Source organism: Equus caballus, chromosome 1, assembly GCF_041296265.1.
Source record: "Equus caballus isolate H_3958 breed thoroughbred chromosome 1, TB-T2T, whole genome shotgun sequence".
NCBI classification, from domain to species: Eukaryota; Metazoa; Chordata; class Mammalia; order Perissodactyla; family Equidae; genus Equus; species Equus caballus.
In genome coordinates this window covers 92558919-92580297 of record NC_091684.1, presented here as the reverse complement: position 1 = coordinate 92580297, position 21379 = coordinate 92558919, and the positions used below count along the sequence as shown (strand labels likewise).

General features: G+C 42.2%; 1 protein-coding gene across 4 annotated transcripts; it reads right to left on the bottom strand.

Annotated features, from left to right (window-relative positions):
• Nucleotides 1-480: 480 nt before the first annotated feature.
• NCOA4 (nuclear receptor coactivator 4) lies at nucleotides 481-21183 on the bottom strand. 4 transcript variants are annotated; one of them, XM_005602715.4, is made up of 10 exons: nucleotides 21009-21183; nucleotides 8368-8522; nucleotides 7088-7228; nucleotides 6808-6896; nucleotides 6402-6510; nucleotides 5751-5840; nucleotides 5095-5238; nucleotides 2989-4005; nucleotides 2426-2566; nucleotides 481-2060 (listed from the first exon to the last, which is right to left on the bottom strand). In XM_005602715.4, exons 2-10 carry the CDS (start codon nucleotides 8515-8517, stop codon nucleotides 2055-2057), a joined length of 1887 nt encoding a protein of 628 aa, XP_005602772.1. In that variant the 5' UTR covers nucleotides 8518-8522; nucleotides 21009-21183; the 3' UTR covers nucleotides 481-2054. The 4 variants fall into 4 exon arrangements, with proteins under 4 accessions (XP_005602772.1, XP_005602770.1, XP_005602771.1 ...); XM_005602713.4 differs by having other exon boundaries at nucleotides 5095-5241; nucleotides 21009-21160; XM_005602714.4 differs by lacking the exon at nucleotides 21009-21183 and adding an exon at nucleotides 14272-14466 and having other exon boundaries at nucleotides 5095-5241.
• Nucleotides 21184-21379: the final 196 nt, after the last annotated feature.

Genomic DNA, 21379 nt, shown 5'->3' with positions numbered 1-21379 from the left:
CAGCATTAACAGCTAGGAGATTTTTCTCCAATAGAGTTGACAGTGAACAACCTCAAGATATTTCAGATTAACCATATTCCATTAGAGTAATGTAGGAAACAACTGGTGGTGATTATGACTGGAAAAAGTCAACTAGGGCCCTTGTGGATGCATCTACTAAGAAGGAATTGGGCAGAAAAGCACTGAACCTTAGCTGAAGTCCTCTTGTTTAAAAAAAAAAAAAATTTAATATTTTAAATTGCATCTGCAACAGAGCAGATTAAAAATTAAAGAGTGGATGTGAAGAGTTTGCAGAAAAAGACTGAAAATGGGAGTCAGTAAAGATATACCTATTCTTTGCTAATTTTAGATTTGTAAAATACATTGATATTCCTCAATTTATGTTCAAGTTGAGCTGTACTCCTAAGCAACGGTTATCACGCTTATATAATATGATAGAACATTTTGTGACAGAGTCGTTTTACAGATACACACAACAACTGCGGCTGTTATGCTTTTAATGGAGGGAGGTACAAAATGCATCAATGCAAAAGAATGTTTTACATACTCATTAGCATAGTGATTAATGTAAATTTAGGACTACACAGTATATTAAAACTCAACTATAAAGTTTCCTGCAACCTAAGATAATGGAAAGGCTCCTTAAGTTTTTACCACCACCTTTATTTTTAAAGTTCTAAATAGGTATCTGGGGACACTGAAAAATAATAGGAGGCTCTTTTCAGCTGTGGTTCAAGAATTCTAATGAAGCTGAGTGGCAATGACACTGAGATTCGTAAGTTTCCCCAAAAGGGCATTCTAGATGAGCAAATCACAAACTTGAAAGTATTTCCAATAACATACACAAATTGACTGGCTTAATAGTTTAAAAGCCTGGAAAGCATCTAAGATATCGGAGAATTTAAAAACATTATAAATCTCATTTCTCTCCTACAGAAAAACTTTTTAAAGCATGGACATGACTTTAAGGATATTGAGAAAACATCAAGTTTTCATAAAGCTTCAATAAACACCCCAAGGCACAAGTGTTCACAACGGCCTGTTCACGAAAATATCACTGCATTCTACTTTTAGAGGTATATGTAGGCTCTGCTTGCAGTGAGAGGACATGAACTTTCTTCCTAGTTAAAAGCACCAGGTGTCAAGCTCAGCTCGCGTTTACACAGGATGCACCAATAACCCTTAGGCTAGTGAATAGTTCAAGTACTACATTTCCACCACGTCTTGCCTTTTGCTCTCTGATAGTCGCCCCTGGGGCTCTTCTGCGCCTGTAGTTCAGAGTATTTTGAAAGAGGCTAGGACTACCCTGAATATAGTCTTGAAGCAATACTGCACCCCTCTTAAAAGAGCTCGCTGGATACTTTACATTTAGAGAAGAGAATAAAGACAAAATTTGCAGTAGCTGAATTTCTTTCAAAAGAAGAAAAATAATGTAGAACCTAACCTGTAGGCTAAAATGTTTTGTACTTAATAGCAAAAATTGCCAAGACTGTTACACACGTTTTGGTAAGAAAAACTCACTATTATTGGTAAGGTTAATTATTTGTGTAACATATACTATATATTAATTATTAAACAGAAGAATCATTGTTTCCATCACTAACGGAAGAAAACCTACAGCAAGGGAAGCATCTAAAGGTCAAGGTTAGGGAAGTTGACTAGCTTTAGAATACCTCAACACACCCTGATTATAGAACTATTTCATTTTTGAAGCTACAGTGTTTTAATGTACTTCCAGTAACAACCCAATCTAAGGAGCCTTGGAGGCTTATGAAAAAGACCTATCCACCAAGATGCCGTGTTTCTAGAAGGGGTGAATTAATACTTCTGTAAGAAGGAAATGAATCACCTCAGCATCAACAAACAGCCTTTTTCTTTTACATGGTAACTCATGATTTGATGACTTATTCTCTTCACTAGTTCAAAATTAGGCAGGAAAGGAACGAAGCTGACTAGTCAGACCCAGAAACACAAAGCTTTGGCAAGCCACAGTCACTCGGCTCATGGATGTGATAATTTGCAGAAAAGTTGCTTGACAGTGGTACTCTGTTGCTTCACATCTGCAAAGAAAAGCCCACAGATGAAAAGTCACTCACAGTGGAATACAAGCACATTTCTCCCACCTTGAAGTTCTGACTCATTTCTCAATAAGCTATTAGAATCCACACAGGCTCTGAGAGCTACATCATTCCCCTGACAGCTACAGCATCTTGAAAGGTCATTTTCAAGTATGTCCTGGTTATTTCATAAAGCAAGTTCAAGCAAAATATGTGAACTTTTTATGATCTCCCTCCCACCCTCACTTCCCTAATGTACATACCATTAATAGGCATATGGTTTCATGGGCAAAGAATGGATTCATATATAAGACAGAACACATAAGGGGCTAAACTCTGTACTATTTACACTAGTGGCATATACCTACCTGTAGAGGAGTTCGATACAGCCACTTTTCTTTGTCAACTTTAAGCTGCATACAGGCAAAGAGATCACAAACTGCTGGGAGGCCGTAACGCTCAGGGGGGAAGTTATGTTCCTCCTGCAGGGGGGAATGAAGTAATACTTCCTGCAAGAAGACAAAAAGGGTGGGTTGCAGGACAGCTGGCTGCGTGAGACCAACTTAACTCATCTCCCAAATAGTGTAATGTCTATAAACAATCATTTAAATGTTGGCCATTCTCTCTAACAATCAAGAGCAAAAGTGACAATTGTTTTCTCTACCCCTAATCTTTTCCATAAATAGCAATAAAACACGCTGAGTTTTTTTCTTTCCTGCAGGATGGGGGTTAGGGGCCTGGAAAATGCACAAAACTTTCAGTCTGAATAATCACAAATCCTCTATTCTGTTGCTAACATGGCACCAAAATTAATAGTTAAGCCAAAATTCACATTTAACAAGTGGGATGTGGCCCACTTGCAAGGTATGGGATTAAGAAAGTAAAACTTTATTAAGTATATTTCAAATGCTGTTTTGATGTCTGTGCTCACCTTGGCCTTCTTTCGAAGTAGCCACTTGTCTTCTCCTGAGGATAACTGGCTGAGGCTTCCCATCTTCCTTCCTGGCAAGACCCAGTCAGCTGTATTAAAGGGACACCAGGAAGAGGCCACAGGGCTCGTAAGCTTTTGTTTGCCAGTTCTGTCCTCAGTACTAGGCACTTCCTTGGGACATCCTTCTTTGCATGAGGGCCTGCAGAGCCACTCCGACAAGGGACTGTTTCTTATGACTTGGAAGGAATCAGCGATTTTAGAAGAAGCCACTGCTTTTGGTGCCTTAGCTTGTTCTGTTCCCTCTTTTCTGGAAGGACAAAGCCACATATTCAGGGAATCTATATGCTTCTCAGGCTCAGGTTTTGGTTCCACAGGCATACCATTTTTATCCTTTCCTTCTTTCTTCAGAAGCCATTTACATAAAGCTTCCTTCTCACAATTTTCATCACACACACACTCTGCAAAGCTTGTACAGGGCTCGTTGGCTTTGCATACCTCCTCTACTTTATATGGGTCCTGATGGTTCTGGACAAGCCAATCCTCAGTAACCATGCTGGGGATGGACAAAGGTTTCTTGGCCTCCAAGTGGTCATTCAGGCACTTCAGATTGCCCAGGTTTTCAATCTCCACACCTTTGGGCTGGTTGCCCTGACAACTGGTACAGGAGTCAGGCTTTGCGAGCCAATCATTCACATTATAGGACTCCTGGAACACCTGGAACAAGAGCTTGAACTTCTCACTGGTGTCACAGCTGTCATTCCTGGACTTCTCCAGCTTATGGGATTCCTGGGGAGTCAGCAGCCAATCAGAAAGGTCCATGTCATCTTGCTCCAGCAGCTCTTCATCTCCAACCTTTTCCATCTCAGCAGAGGAAGAGCTGGTGGTAGAACAACTGTTAGACTGCTGATAACTCGGTTTCTCAGCAACTTCTTGTTGCTGACTCTTGTGGAGCCAGTTTTCCAAGCCCTTCAGGTTGCCCCAGACATTACTGAAGAAAGTGCAGGCTCTGGCAGAAGTCTACACAAGAAATACCCAGTATTAGTTCAACAGAACATTATGACTGCACTGAGATTCCACAATAAAAGAGTTCTATTTGCATACTTACTGCACTGACCAATGTCTCTAAATTTATACAAAGCCAAGAGACAAGGGATTTCTCTGTTGAGATATTAAAATATATATTGGGCTACATAAAAAATTTAATTTTCTGCAGTTTTAAGGAAAGTGAAAAATATTAAAGATGAACTAGGAGAAAGCATTTGTAGCGTTTTTGGTAGAAAAGAGGTTAATAGTTCTATATAAAACATCTTTATGAATAAAGAAGACAAAAATAAGCAAAGGATATGATTAGGCAAGTCATCAAAGAAGGCTAAAACCTGAAAAATATTCAGCTTCCTTAGTAAAGTAGAAGTGCTATTTTGTGTCAAATTCAGAGAAAAAAAGAAACTTGTGACTACCACTATTAGAGAAGTTTCAAGGAAGCAGGTACCCCAATACTCTCCTGGTGGGAATAGAAACTGGTGTCAACTTCCTGGAAAGCCAAGTTGGCAATTCTGTATCAAAAGTCTTAAAGGGTATGCAGAATTGTAACCTAGGAATGCAATTTCTATGAATTTACTTCTAAGAAACTAATGAAGAATGTACACAAATAATTAGTTCCTGGATGTTCAGAGGAACTCTGTTTATATCCAGAAAAACTGGAGTCTAAGTCACAGTCAGTCAATGAAAAATTATATACTATTAAGGATTTTATGGAAGAAATTAAATGACAGAGAAATATATTCAGGCTCTATTAGTGAAAAAAATCTGCTAACCAAAACAAGATTTACTGAAGGATTTTTTAAAAGTATATGTATGCATAGAAAAATGAAGTATATAAACAAAAATGTTACTGTGTCTGTCTCTGCATGTTGGGATTATGGGTTTGTATTTCTTTATACAGTTTTTTGTTTTCTAAACTTTCTATCTATAGTGAAGAGGTGTCACCACTGTAACAAAAAGTTATTAAAAACATGTTTCCAGACTAGACCTAAAAACTATTATCAGCAGTAACTAACCCCATCTGCTACTGCATCTACCTCAGAAACAATAAAGGCAGCAACACACCTGACCGTTCTCCAAGGTCTGCTTTTGAGGGAGCCAGTCCTGGAGGTTGGCGCTGGGTATGTAGGGAGCCTGACGAGCAGCGGCAGGTTTGCTTCCAAGGAGCCATTCGCTCAGAGGGACAGCTGTGGTGCTGGATGCTGACTTCTGCTAATCACATAATACTTTGCTGCTTAACTCAGTAGTGTGAAATGCAGCAGAAAGTTCACCAGAAAAGCAGGGGACCCAAGCTCGCTAATCTTGGCTTGCCTAAGCCTCCATTTTCACAACTATAAAACAAGGAGTATAGCTGATGTCCAGGGTTCTTCTCAGCTCAAAACGTCTAGGATCCTATATTCACGCTGACTTTAGAAGTAAATCATCTAAATGAGTTATAAAGAGAAAGATTCCCAAAACAGAACTAAACTAATCAGAGGGCTAATGATAATTTCTTATGAACTAATCGATAACAATTACTTTCTCTCTTACTCAACTCCTATAAAACCTCTCAATTTCCATCTGACATTCAGTAAGAAGGGAAATATTTAACTGCATAAACTAACTCATTACCAATGGTGACTTTTTACAAATAAAAGGTCACAGGAAAAAAAAAAAGCAATTTAATCAAAAAAAATATTAGCCAAGTTAACACAGTTACCAGAAACAAAATGACATTTTACCTGCTCTGGCAATGGGATACAGCCTCTTTTATCCAGGAAGGACCCAGTATTTGATGAACCAGCATGACCCATCAGGTGCTCAGGAATTTGCTATAAAATAAAGTCAAATTAATCATGTTATTAATGGTATGCTTTCATACCACAAAAGTGAAATTTCAATCCCTAAATTTCAAAAGTATTAAAGCATTACAATTTCCCTAGAATAAATATTCTTTACACTAACTTCAATGACCTACGAGGTGACCTATAAGGTAGTTATCAAATCTGAGAATTCTCTATTACATAAATATCATCATCATAAGGAATCTTCACCAGAATTGGTAGTATTACTACTTTTCACAAAACCCGAATGAAATCATGTTTGGTTCTTTATATTAAAGACCATTCAAGCCATAAATTTTATAAGAAATATGTCAAAGGCATTTAAAAAGATACAAGATTAATGCTAGACACTATCAATGAGTCAATACCACATTCTAAGAACTAGCAGCCCAATACTGTATCAACTTAATCAGAACATGAAATTTCTGAAGCTTACCAAATTCTCAAGCAAGCCACTATTCATAGTAAAAACATGATGTTTTTAAGACCACCTGTGAGGCCACAGACGTAAGAAGCAAACTATGATCATCAGAGATCAACATTACTCACGATGGTCTTGAGGGACCCAAACGTGGTGATGGCCTGGCGCAGAGCAGTTGTGTCTGTTTCAAAGAGTAGGACAGTCGAATCTTCAGGTTTGAGGGTCAAACTGCCCAGTCTGGAGAAAAAAATGAACAAAGCCTGGCTATTTTTAAGGACTATCTCTTTCAACTTTACCCAAAACAAAAGCTAAATTGTAATTTGAAATGATTGTACTTTTCTAAGAAACTCAACCAAAGGTAGTGAGTTAACCATGCATGACCAAGTATATTAAATATAAAAAGAAGGATAATCTTATCACAGGAACAGAAAAGTCAACTTAAATCCAACACATGCAATGAGTTACAAAATTGACTTTTTTTAATACACCAAAGTCAAAGAGCCAAAAGTCAAAACGAGCCAAAAGGGTCTTTACCGCTCCAGGCACAGGGAGACTTGATAGGCTAGATCTTTGCTTTGGGCACGCTCCAGCTGATGAATAAGACAGTTGAACTGACCCAGCAACTGTAAGAAAAAGGAAGCCATCCAAGCACAATGACACTAAAGGAACCCAAGTGTATCCGAGTTAGAAAACAGCAAATAGCACTTGGTATTAAACTTTGATCTGATCTATATCAATTCTGCATTACAAGACCGAAATTCCTTGGAAACCAGAAACCATGCTCAAAGCAACGATAGCTTCCTAGCCACCTTACCCAGTAGAGCTGTTGGGCCTGCTGCTGAAGTGTCTCCTCCTTAAGCTGATAGATGAGATCTACCTGTTCGTGAAGCCACACCTCACGGCTTCGAAGGCATTCCAGGTGACGGCTTATGCAGCTGTGAATCTGAGCTTTGACCTAGGAAACATACATGTAGCTTCATTAGTGTTATAAGCCCAAAGAATGGTGTTTCCCACAGACACTGAGGTTCTTAAACTTTTGGGGGTCACAAGTCCTCTTGGTTTAGTGTCCCAAAGCCCACCCATGGAACCACTAAAGCCCCAAGGACCCAGTATAAGGTTTCCAGCCATAAAGGAATAGCTAAGCTCTAAAATCCTCCTTCAATACCCCTCCTCCTAAGAGGATCAGGTTCATTTTGGGTGTCCTAAAGTAATCAAGAGGAAGTACAAGGACCGTTTGCGTGATATTGATCCCCTCAGTTTACCATATAATTTGAAAACCTATAGCTTTACAAATTTATCAGTGGAATAAAACAGAGTATTGGCTTAACAGCTATCCCTTATCTCACCCTACAAATGAGCAATCCATTTACAGTAGGCCAGTTTAGTAAAGAGACGCACCTCTACAGGTCAAAAGCCAAAGGACTGTTAGGGTAGACAGTTTAAGTAAAATTATAAACTAAATGTTTCTGGAAGCATAAATAGTAATTCACAAGGGAGATAAATATAAAAATCCTAAGGAAAAAAATCAATACAGCTATAAATTAACCATGAGATGCCACAAAAGAAATTATACTTTAAAACACATTTTTCTGTATAATAAAGTCGTATTTCAAAGTCATGTAATACTTGGTCACCACTCACCAACGGAATACTATTATGCTAATGGAACAGATTTCATTCTGTCTTGCTCTAACAGAAAAGTTATTTACAGAACCATGCCACCACCAGAACCATGCCACCATCAAGTTAGAAGATGGTAAGGGACATGCTGAAGCACATCAAGGATACAGCTGAGCAGTATGCTGCTCACTCATATTGTTGTTTTATTGGTGGCAGAGCTTGGCACAGGGACCACAGAGAGGAGCAATCAAAAATGCATGTTGAACTGAATTCTCTAAAGTGGTACAAGGTTTTCCAGACTCTTCTAACATCTGCTTTATTTCCCTTTGGAAACAAAGGCACCAACATGGCAAGCAGACCCTTCCAGGCATGGGGTAAAACTTTTAAGTTGGCACTGAGAAGCCAAGCCCGTGGCCATGCCCATCAGCCCCGTGCTAGAGTCCAGACAAGGGAAGAGAAAAGTATGCGTCACACCTCTCGCAAGTTATCTTTAATTTGCTGTTCAGCTCGGAGAACTTCCCCAATAGCAAGCTCCAAGTCCCTCCGTGCATCACAACACCTCAAAAGGGGTTCTCTATTACTGGAGCAGCCACTCTGGTCCTGTGAGGTACTCATCCTGCTCATTGTGCCTTTAAAAGAAAAAGAAAAACAATCCAAATTGCACCACAATTAGAACCAAAAACCACCTTTCAATCATCCCCCAAATGATTATTCCAACCAGCTCCCAGTTACTAAGTGGATCACTTCCAGCACAGGACCCGGCACGCAGTATACACTTAATAAGCACTGCCTCCTCCCTGTCCACCACCAGTGCTCCCGCCATACAATTCTATGCGTCTACTTTAGTGACACTTTACATGTGAAGGGGCATTTCTGAAAAAAAGACAATAATTCTCCTGAATTGACAGGACATAAAGCCTCCAAAAGTTAAAAGAACACTAGAGTGTTTCTATTTATAACACACTTCGAGTCATGGGGGGCACGTGTTCTTGTTTTACAGATTTAGAAGTAAAGACTAAAAGGTCTAGAAGGATCCACAGTCACTTTGAAAAGAACCTGCAAACCAGTAACTTGATAAACAGAGTTCAGAACATTTTTTAGATCTAGTATTTACCTAATTTATTGGGAGGATGGAATTTTTATTTTTTTTTAGGTGGAATTATTTTTTAATTTAAGAAGAACTTAGGGATGGCTTCATAGCTAGGAAACTCTCAAGAATGTAAATCTAACAAAATAATTTCATAGGATTCTGAGATAAGGGAGGAACTTACAGAAACTGGTGTGGGAAACTAAAGAGGATTCTTTAATAAACTTAGGTTTACGAGAGAGAAGAAACAGAAGTGGAAAGAATAGTATATAACTAATGATACAATGATAGGAGACTGCAACAGAAGAGTACTGGAAAAGTAATGAAGTAAAGCTTGACAAAAGCCTCTTGGAAGAACAATTTGGTGTTTATGCTGGATAGATCTAGAATCAGAGGTGGCTTCTAAACACTTAGGAAAAAAGCAGCCATCACTGTAGCCCAGCATGGGTTCACTAAGGCCTGTGACACCAAAGTTATTTCCTTCTTGGATAGTTTTACTGAACTGGCCAGTCAACATAATGCTGTAGACACAATACATCTGGACAATAGTTAAGAATTATGATAAGGTTGTATGCTATCTTTGTAGACAAAGTGAATAGGGGCTAAACAGAAGTACAGCTCAATTCAATTATAAGATTATTTTTTACAAAGTTTCAAAGGATAATGGACTGAAGACAATATGTAAACTTTTTAGAGATATGTCCCTGTTTTCCCCAATTACTCAACTGTTTTCCCTAATTACTTGGATGAAAACAAAGAAGGCAGACGTTAAAGTTGGGGATAACATGAGGCTATGACAGAAACAGATTCCAAAATAACCTCTACAAAAGCTGTTAAATCTTAAAAAACAAAATGTAAATTTTTTGAACTTGAATGGGGGTGGATAAAGTGGAAGAGAATAAATGTTTTTAAAAGAATGGAGATTTTTAATTGAAAGTAAGCTCTACATGAGTTAGTGTGCTGGGTCTCAGGGAAAAATAACTTATACACTATTTGACTGCATTTACCAAAAGTACAGCACTGGTCACAGTACTAATCTGTTCCATGTTTATTAGACTAAATTTGAACTCTCTTTCTGAATAACATACTTAAGAAAGAGGCATTTAGAAAAGGGAAAGAGGCCTCAAAACCATGAAATATTTCTCCAAGAAGGGAAGCTGTTTAACCTAGATAAGAGAAGTCTCTGGGAGGATATGATTACTATCCTCAAATATTTGGAGACCTGTCCAATAGAAGAATCAGACTTGTTCAGAGCAACTTGAAGGGAAGGAGAAGGATTAATAGGAGACATCTGAGGCAATATATGGAAGGCCTTCCGAACGGTCCCGAAGGCAACGACCTTCGCAGAGAAGGCAGCTTCTGGCTGAAGAACAGCTACCCAGGGTCCAGTCCCCCAAATGGTAGACCGCTCATCAGAGACAAAGGGGACTCTGGCCTGGGCTGCATCTTTAAGCCTAGGTTTAGGGCCAGCGGGCTAGCTAGAAGCTGGAAAAGGACAAAAGTTGTGTAACCCCCACCCTCAGAAATAAAACGATGGGAGGAAGCAGCTTTCTTTTGACCATCTCAGCAAAAGACTCAGATTCAGGAACTACAGAGTTCCCAAAAGAAACTCTGAAGATTTCAGGAAACTTTCTAATTTCCCCTTGTTATTCTGTTCCCTCATTCTGTTTCCCATAATGATCTCGAAAAAGGAACGGCTTCCTTAACTGGATCTGACGGGAACCCCTAAGGACGTTTTTCAACCCTCAAAATACCAGCTGTAGCTACTCTGCTGCCGCCTTCTCCGCACGGGAAGCTGCCCTGTTTTAAGCACAGGCATGAGTGTACACTTGCACACTGCAGGAACTCTGAAAATACCCCCGTAACAGGAGTGAAATGCTGGCTTATATTCGGAGAGCTGGAGTGTCACCTCACTACCACAGCTGCTTCACTTGGCACTTAAGGAAGGCCTGTTTAGCTGTCTTTCAAATATGTTAACCAACTTTCACCTGTGCCAATTTCCCCTTCTTACTGTCCTCACCAATCATGTGGAAAGCCGCAATGCCTGTCACATTATAAAATGTGAGTGACAAAATTACACTAAAATATTGCTTCACAGTGTGAAAAGCCCCGAGCTCTAAATCACATGGGGACATATTGAAATGCACACTGCATTCAAGCGCAGAGCGGATTACTGGACCCCTCAAGTCAGTCTTCTCAATTCAACCACAAGCACCATCCAATGGCCTAACAAGAACAGAGTATGGCACAATTACCCAAACTGGATTCTCCCCTTATCAGCTACGGACAGAACGTAAGATGAGATTTAAAAGTTAAAAAACTGATTTTCCCTCATGTATTTATCACGTTTCAAATTAAAATGGGTGTTATCCTTCAAAACAGTCATCTTGTCAGAACAGGGTCTTTAGAGCCCATTTGTGAGCCACTAAGAAAACCTCTTCCATTTCTTTATGGCTAGTCCAGGATGCTTGTCCCTTTGCTGCCCTTGGCTCTGCCCATCTTCCTCCTTGTGGGGCAGTCAGCTTCCAGAGCCCAGATCCCAAGAAAGGAGCTGTGCAAAGGCTTGCCTCCCTGTCCTGAGGTGAGGAAGCCCTGAGCTGAAATCGAGAACTCCACCACACTGGTGAACACAAAGCACAATGAGGTGAAGCTGGAGCTAAGTTTTATGCAATGTCACATCCAAAGAGACTTATACAAAGTAACCAGTTCATATGGCCATTTTCAACAATTCACCATTTGGTTCAGGTTCAAGAGCCAGATGGTTAAGAGATTACTCTGGGGTCTGACAAACCGGAGTTCTGGCTGCCTCTGCCAGTTTGACCCATGAGCTAGTTGCTTAACTTCTCTGGGCCTCAATCTCCTGTGGAAAAATGGAGACAATGACAGCAGCAACAAAGGGCGGCAGTGAAGTTAAAGTGAGACATTATCTGCCTGTAAGCACGTACCCCAGCCCCTGCCCCCTGTACTGGTAACACTGCGGTGCTGGTGGTGGGGTTTAGCTGAGCTGTGGGGACCTTAGGAACCTCCACCTTTGGACTACAGACAGAAGCACTGACGCTAGAAAAGGCTTTGATGTGCGGAGGCCCTGAGATAGAATCATTTCACCATTTATCAGTGCTGTGACCTTGGACCATTTGCCCTTTTTGAACCTAACATCCTAATTAGCTCATAAGTGAAGATAACAATACCTACCTCATAGACTTAGGGGTAAGGATGTGGTACTTGTTTAAAAACTATTAGCTCTTCATTTAGTCTTTCACTGTACAACATAGCAAAAGGCAAATTGTTTTTATGGCAAAAACTCAACAGTCTAAACCCTCCAATATGTACCAAATATGCAGACTTTTGCCTGTTTTCTCACCTGTAAAAAGACTGGACCAAATCAGCTCTAATTCTAAAATCTGAATCAATGAAAGACTATTAAAAGTGTCTTTTCATCTTCACCTTTGTAATCCAAACTACTGCCCTACCACCTTCAAAAAGATTGCCTTAAATGTATATTTTGTGCGACAAAGGCAAAAGATTAAGTGCTTTCTAAAACTTCCCTGCCACTAGGATTCCTGTCCCAGGTTTTGGGGTGGGGAGGAGGAGGAAACACACACATCCCTCAGACAAATAAAGCAAGCTCCGGGAAAACCTGAAGCTTTCCTCAAAGAGGACTCCTACAAACTATATATGCCAAATTCGCACAATGCTTTGCACAAATCTTGTTATGAAGTCTGAAGATCACGGAACCTGAATTGAGCAACTAATCACAAACAAAAGTAAGTCATTATCATATGGTTTAACCATAAAATTCCCAAATGGCTACAACCCTCTTGTGACTGACACAAACCACAATTTAAAGTGGAAAAACCCTTAGCCGACTCTTTTAATAGATTACTCTCATTTTATAGATGAAGCCACAAAGGCCCAGATCATTTAAATGACCCATCTAAAGAGCCACAGTCACCACAGGTAGACTTGGGTTTAGAACTAAGGTTTCTAAGATCCAGTCCTGGATTCTCTCCCTCCAAGCAGTCTGCTCTTCCTTTACTGTATTATCCCCCATAAATTATTTGTCAACACTACAGTGTAAAACCAACATTTAAAAAACATTCCAGTTACTATTGGAATAACTTCCATTCAGATTCTCAGAACGTTTTCATAATCCTCAATAATGACAATTTTTCAAAACCTTCCTCCTTGGATAATGCTAACAAAAATAACTAATACCCTTGCGTGTCATGAGAGGCTCAGAATAATCAAAATACTGCCAAATCCTAGAGCCAAGTATGAAGGACAAGAGCTAGAGCCCTGGGTTCTGATCCCACGTCCGCATCACAGCCACTCCACATTCCCTCTGTATGAATGAAGCCTTAGTTAGACCCAGATTATCCCTAACTGCACCTTCCAGCTCGCACTGTCCCCCCTCCCACATGCTCCTCTCTCCTCTTCTCAAAAAATGATGCCCACTTTTTACTTATTTTCCTGGTATTGAATCATTGCTAGAAGCCCAAGCCCCTAGAAAACAATCCACAAGATACATATACGTTCTATGATTACCAAATTTGACATACTAACTGCCAATTTGATTATCTTTGATGAGACAATACTCATATTAGACTGTGCAAGTTTTCAGGAAAAAGAATTATAAATTATAAAACAATTTCTGCGTTCAATTTTACCTTGAGAGCTTTCTTCTTTATTCACACATTCTTTCTTCTCGTCAGTTTAAAAAGGGTTTTTAATATCACAATTCATTAACTCAAAAGTTATTTATATCGTACCCCGGCCCCAGCCCACTTTTAATTCTTTATCAAAATAAGTAGTTTCTGAGATTCAGCATCTGATTCTCCGTAATTTTTTTTAAAACCACGCAAACAAAGGTTAACGCCTGAAGAGAAACAAAATAAAGTAATAATAAATTCACTAACGCGTATTTTAGGATCGTTTAACGCGTCAGAGCTGACTGCGCCCGACTCCGTCTACTCTCCCACCTGTAACTGAGGGCAATCACTCCAGCACAACAGCTTTCCCAAGCCGCGACTGAAAACCGACCACAAAACTGGTCATTACCATCTAAGGCCAAGTAAAGCTTTTCTAGTTCAAAAGCAACAGTGACTCATGCGACTTTCCAGGTTCCCCAACACCTTCTAAGAGCACGGTCGCCCTTCGAAGCCTCCGTCCTGTGCTCCCTGCGCGCCGCGTCCCCCCTCGGCTTCGGCGCCACAAGGTCACTGCCCTGCCCGCACGCGGGCGGCCCCGGCCCGGCGAGCCCACCCCGAGGTTCCCGCTGCAGCCGGACATACCTTGCAGGCCAGGGCCCCGCGGTGCGAGCCGCCGGCCACCGCGACGCTGCTTTACCCAGGACCAGGGTGGCCAAGGTCCCCGGGCGGCCGGCCGCGCCCTGCCTCGCACGCGAGACGGGCGGCAGCCCCCGGCGGACGGGAGCGCGCACGTCGGCGCCGGGGCGGGGCACGGCGGGAGGCTCCGCCCACTCGGGCGGCCCACTCGGCGTCCCGGCGGGGGAGGCCCCCACCCTCCGGCCAGGCTCGGGCACAGCTCCGCCGCCCCTGGGCCGGGGGCCCGCTCCCCGCCGGGCCGCTCGCGGCGAAGCTAGCCCGGGGGGCCCCGACACGGGCCAGGGGGAGGCTCCTCTGCAGCCTCTCGTCGGCCCACCTGCGCCAGCGCTTGGCCTGTGTCCACCCCGCTCCGCACCCCAAATGGTCAGGACGTCTATGACTTCAGGATTTTGCCGCTAATCCCTGCAGAGAGATAACAAACGTGGGACAGGTCGAAGGCTTACCGAGTTAGGATTGGAATGTTCCTGGGCAACAGCTTGTGACGCCCTCTGAGATTACCACTGTCAGCCCAGCTGGAGTTCGGCCCTCGACTCTTGTTTCAGGCTCCCGGACATCTCCGCACAACTGTCACACACCTCTGCCTGGACCCCGTGTCTCTCTCTGTCTCCGTGTCCCTCTCTCACACACACACTCCCATACGGCCTCAGTCCAGTGATGCTTTAACACTCCTGGATGCTTTTCATTCAACAATAGTTGACTGAGCACCTACCAGAGGCCAAACACTATTCTAGGTAGTAGTGAACAGGAGAGGCCGCCTGGAGAGGCAGTAAGTAATACACAGTAGTTAAGAGGATAGACTCTGGAGCTAGACCGTTTGGGTACAAAACGTGGCTCTGCCGCTCAGATGCTGTGTAACCTTAGGCAAGTCATTTAACCAATCTGTGCCTCAGTTTCCCCATCTGTAAACTGGGGACAATAATAATAGACCCAACTCAATGAGAATTCTATGAATTAATATATGTGAAATGTCTAGGACAGTGCCTGGCACGCAGTAAGTACTTCCTGTCTGATGAAGACCATGCTCGTGGTACTTCTAATTTGGTGCCCTTTTCTCCAAAAATAATCCTTATAGCCTGCATATCCAGTCAGGCCAGAAGACAAAATCTAGACAGCATTTCATTCAATTTTTTTGATGAAAAATACTTGCTCTTGCCTATTCACATGAAGCTATTTTTGTGAAAGAGTAAAGCAAAACCACTTGACCAAAAGCAAGGGGAACACTGAAGGCCATCACCCTCCATTGAGCACCCCGCAGATAGTTTTCAGTTGAACAGTTTGTGGAGGCGCCCGCTTTACCTGTGATGCACACAGCTTCTGGGATCCCATTTCAGGCATTCATTACCAAAAGTAATGAGAATACAATTTCTCTGTTAATTCAAAATACCTTCTTGGACAACATATTTTGTGAAGATACCAAAAAAAACTATACATACCTCTGAATGATGAAAGGTAAAATTTTATGGCCCTTTGTACTTTAAGTCAATGGCTGGAAAGAAAGAATTCTCAGTCTATTAAAATATAGCTGATGTCAACAACTTTCATCTCCCTTTTATGTGCTCCTATAAAATAGTCACACTGTAAACACAGTAGAAACTTTGTAGACCGTCGCCTACTCAACCAGCGGTCTCTATGTCCTTGCTCACAGATCCTGACCAATGCCCCACCCAGCACACTGAATGCTCCAGCTCTCTCTCACTTGAACTCCCACTGAGTCACACGGCTGGTGAGAGTCAGTGTTCATTCTGTCACTTACGCCAGCTTTAGTTGTGACTATAATGATGTGATTTATTAACTATTACATAAACATACAAAGACTGGGTAGGGAAAAACCTAGAAGAATTCTGCATTCAGACCACTTGGCAGACACCTTTTTACTCCCTTAAGCCTCATTTTTTTCCCCTTGAATCTTTATAAAATGTTTAGGTTCTAAAGGGGAAAAATTCATAAAGCATTTCACCTCTTTCCTGCTTCAGGATTTCTACGCTGTCTCAAAACAAGAGAACCATCCATTCCTGGTAGATTATCTCTTCTAAAGAGAGCATACACTATCACTCTCCAACGGCTCCCCACTTGCCTACAGGATAAAGTCCTCTATTTTCTGGCTTCAGCCTGACTCTCCTATCTCCCCAGAGCAGCCCCCTCACTATGAGCTGCTGGATGGCTGTTCCATGAACAGTCCGGGCTGGTTCACCTTGTCTGGCTTGTCTCTCCCAGCTCTCTCTGCCAGCAATGCCAGTTCCTTCCCTTCTCCCTACCTGTCCACTTTTCTGACTATGCTCAAGTCACTGCCACTGCTAAGACTTTCCTGCCCAAGCATTCCACTCCTGAATAGTTTTGGCCAGCAGAGTTAGCTGCTGCCTCCTCTGGGCCCACTGTAATCCGTACAGGTTTCCAGCGTGACTCCTGTAACACATGTTACCCTTATTGTTACATGTCTGCCTCCTTAACCTGAGAGCTCCCTGAGAGAAGGGACCACATCTTATTTAGCTTTGTACACCCCGATGCTGACCAGACACCCTGGTATCAGTATCTTGGCGTGACCAACCTCCTTCACATTCCATGTGCTCGACTGAATTGACATAAAGAGAATGGTGTCCCTGGTCTTGTGCAATGCTGTGGCCCACACTCAACAGAAGCTTAATCCATGTTTGAAAAATGAATGGGTGAATAAATGATAAATGAATGCTCCAGTTCAGACCAGCCACAATAGTATAGTGTAGTTTTGCTTTAAATATAGATAATGAACTTGACATCCCTCTAAGGCCTGCATTAATTCAGGAAGGTTTTCAGAGGTGGAAATGTTTCTAGCATAACTATTACTTTTAGTTTTGTTTCAAAGAAAACAAAAGTGGCAAGGGTATTGCCACTGAAACCACGATTCCAGGACAGCACTGAGATAAAGTGTCTTTCCCGATGCTAGACCCATTACAGCTCAGCTACACAGATTCACAAGCACCAGCAGGTTTCTGAGTTAAAGGGGAAACATTAAATGTATTTACTGCCAACTCTGGATTTTTTTCTCAGATTTTGCAGCACCACAGAAATTACAGCTGACGCTACAGAAGTTTGGTAGGTTTTTAGAACAGGGGCCGTGCCCTTATCTTCAACTTGAAACTTCTCAGCATAATACAGTCAAGGATAGGAAAACATGTTGTTTATATACCACCACAGTAATACCATTTTATCCCTGACTTTTATATGGTAAACATCTTGTGATTTTCCCTACAGAAATAAACAAGTGATAAAATATTTTCACTTCTCTAAAGCCTGGGGGACTAGCAATAATGCCAAAATAAAACTCAAAATATACCCGAGATTATGTTCTTATGAAATCTGTAATTGTTCAAGTATTAAAAGACTTAACTTCTTATCTTTGACCAAACTGACAAGCAAAACCCTTTTAACCTACTTTGTCAGTTATTTACTCCTTCACTGAACTGAATTGTCACATTTGTAGAACACTCAAGGCAATGCTAGATAAGAGGAATATTAAGTCACAAAAGTGCCCCCAAACATACTCCAAGCCTCAAAGAAGAAAATCTTGTTTCCACTGCATAATGGAGCCAAGCAAAATCAGGGATGATGACTTGGGACAAGAATGGCTAAGACAGTTAGAATGAATCATTCACATCAGAAGTAAAAAGAGCACTCTCAAAATAACTATGCTGTTTACTTGCCAGTGAATCTATCTGATTCGAAGAGTAAAAATGATCTGCCAGGACATGAGATATTATAGGCTAGATGGGAAGTTTATAAATTATGCCTGCAATATTATGATTTAACAAGCAAAAAGAAGACAAGCTGAGAAGGACTAAAAGGGCAGCTCCTCTAACTGACAAGCAGAGAAACACTATCAAAGCTACTCGCTGGAGCAAAAGTGGTCAACTTGGCCCCCCATCAGCCGAGGCCACCGCATTGTTCCTGCCTTCTATGTTGGAACAGTGTACTTAGACACACCTATAATGAAAACCAAGCCAAAATGAAAACCACACCAAAATGAAAACCACAGACAAAAATTTTAAGATGGCTAAAAAGTAGCAGTTAGAGTAATAAAAATGCCATGGACATCTACAGTTCCTTCACAAAACTGAACTTAACCCAATACATACCTATTGGTTGGTCCCTTATTATAGTCACTTCAGACTTGCAACCTAACTGGTGTGTATACAGAGACACTGAATTCACTGAATTCAGCAATGGCTCAGAAGGTGCTCTGAGCCAGTGGCACATTCTGTTGTATATCCTCCAGAGTGACAAGTCTTTATTCTGAGGCTGAGTATGCTTTTTTGGAAAGAGTCAAAGATTAACATATGTAAAATACTCAGAACAGTGCCTGACACATAGTAAGAGGTATATAAGTATTAGCCATTTTTATTACTTTCAGTCAGAGAATGGGGTGTGATAACAAAGGAAAACATTTTCTTATGCGGTCCATCAGTTTAATAAGTCACCATCATTTCTTTCCAGAATTCCTGCGGAAACCTCACGACTGCTGCCCGCTCCTTCCCGCCTCATCTACTCTCCTCTGTTTTGCTGGCTCAGTCCAGCCACAATCGCCTCTTTGCTGCTACTCCGACATACCAAAGATGCTTCCACCTCAGGGCTCTCGCACTTTCCTCCAGATATCCTCATGCCCACTCCTTCATTCCTTAGGGTGACTGTTCAAAGGTCAGCTTCTCAGGGAGGCCATTCCTCACTATCCTATATAAGTCCTCCTTCCACACACTCTTCTTTAACATATTTTATTTTTCTCCATAGCTCTCATCACAATGTGACATGCAGAAACCATTTATTTTATGACTCCACTTCAGAAAACACACTAGAAGGTAAGCTCCACGCAGGGAGGAGTTTTGTCTTTTTGTTTACTGTTACATGGCAAGTGTTTAAAATTTGGTGAGAGAATGAATTCAATAAGTATTTAATACATCTATGTGCCAAGACTTTTTTTTACACATTTTCTCATTTAGTCCTCACAAACCTTGGAGGTAAGTAGTATCATCACAATTTTAAAAACAAAGAAACTAAGGATTGACAAGGTTAAAAATACTACCTACAGTCACAAGAACCAAGATTTAATCTCAGTCTGAGTCTAAAGTCCTCAGCCACACAATGTATGTTAAAGGGATCATTCAGGTACTAAGATTTTATGTATTCAGTCAACAAATATTTATGGTGTGCCTAAGCCGACATGTACTGCAATGGTCCCTAAGGACACAACTGTAAACTTGCCATCTAGAGAATTTGTGCCATTGATTCACCAAAAACTAAGCAGAAAATACTAATTCTTTGAAATAAGAGACTGAGAGTTAAAAATCCATCCGCAGCAATGACTGGCTCTGAAAGTCTTCCATATGCTAACACTTATTCCACGAGGGAAATTATTATAAAACACTAGCCAAGGGGCTCTCAGATGGTGGGAGGAATATGTGTCAGAATACATGCCCTGTGCAGCTTCATGAAGTCCCTACACAGGTTCCTGAGGTTCTGGCACAGCTAAGCTGATTTAATAAAATGGGGGGTGCAGTGGGGGAGTCACATGAAATTCTAAAATATGGTTTCTCCTCCCCCTTTGAGAATCACATCTTCCTTTCCTGACACAGCTCACCATGCTTTTCCACTTTTGAAATACCTGTTTGCCCAAAAGTAATAATGCGATTGTAGAAGCTTATTTAGACACAAAATATTGTAAAGCTTTAGACCTCTAGGATTTTCCATAGCGGCCCGAGGACAAAAGTTCCATAGAAGAGGGAGAAGGAGAAGCCAAATAAATGTAAGAAATGCTATGGTGCTAGACTTTACATATATTATCTCTCTTACTATCTTAAATCTGCAGCTAGCAAACCTCGGAAAGAGCAAACCAAGTAACTCGCCTAGGTCACAAGGTACATGCACCCCGCCTCCACCTCCGCTGCAGTATCTGGGTAAAGGGTCCGATTCCTCAAGGGGCCTGATGTTCTTCAAAACTCAGAAATGTCACCCCAGGACTCCAGTGCAGAAACGAGCCAACTATGACCACCTGCCCCATCCTCACCCCAGGAAATAACTCAACCGTCATATTTCCAAATTACCAAGTGGGTGGTGGAAACACTTATGCTATGGAGCATCTTAGCCTGATTCGAAAACTACACACGATGATGAAAACTACACAACAGCACGATGGAAAAGGCTCTGCGTTTGCGGCCAGATGGACTCCAGCACTCTGACTGGAGCCATTCCTGATCGCGTCACCCCTAGTTCTAAAACACGGCACTAGGAGTGTATGCTTTTGGTCGTCCCTGCCACAAGCATTTAGTTCCATGAAAACAAGGACTGTGCCCATTTTTCCCATTGCTCCATCCCCAACAGCCTGAGCACAGAGGCACTGAAAAAACGAGGGTTGGAGGAATGCATCAAGGAATGAGCGAGCCTGGCTCTTATCTGCGAAAAGAGGATCGTCAAGAGAGCAAAACCCGGGAGCTGTGGCGCCGGGGGGAGGCGGCGGGCAGAAGGGGGCCCCTGGCGGAGCGTCGAGGGCGGGGAGGGGCGGACAGGCCCGGCCGGCTGGCGGGCGGAGGAGGTGACCCCCGGCCAGGCCGGGAAGGACAGGCCCAGGCCCGCGGGCAGCCGTCAAGACGCGTAGGCCCCGCCCGAGACGTGAGAGCCTGAGGAGGCGCGCCCGCCTCGCCGGCCGCTCCGGTTCTTACCGACTCCAAGCACCGCTCCGGGCGACCCGACGGGACCCTCCGAGGACGACACACGGCCCAACACCAGCCCAGGGACGAAAGGCAGAGTTCTCGCGGGAGCACACGCTTCCTCCCACGTCTCACGCCACACAGCTGACAGTCTCGCGAGATCTCTGCTCGGGGAGGCCCAAAGCACTTGTCCGCCCTCTAGAGGGCGCAGAGCGCAAGCGCACATTCTTCCTGGGTCTGGAGGTCAGTGTCCTCTCGCCCTTACTAAATAAATCAGGTTAAATGAAGCAAACGTCTATAGAAGGCAAACTCTGTGCCGAGGACTGTCTTAAGTGATTCTCTCACACAGAATGTCCTCATAAGGTACATATTATTTAGCCTTA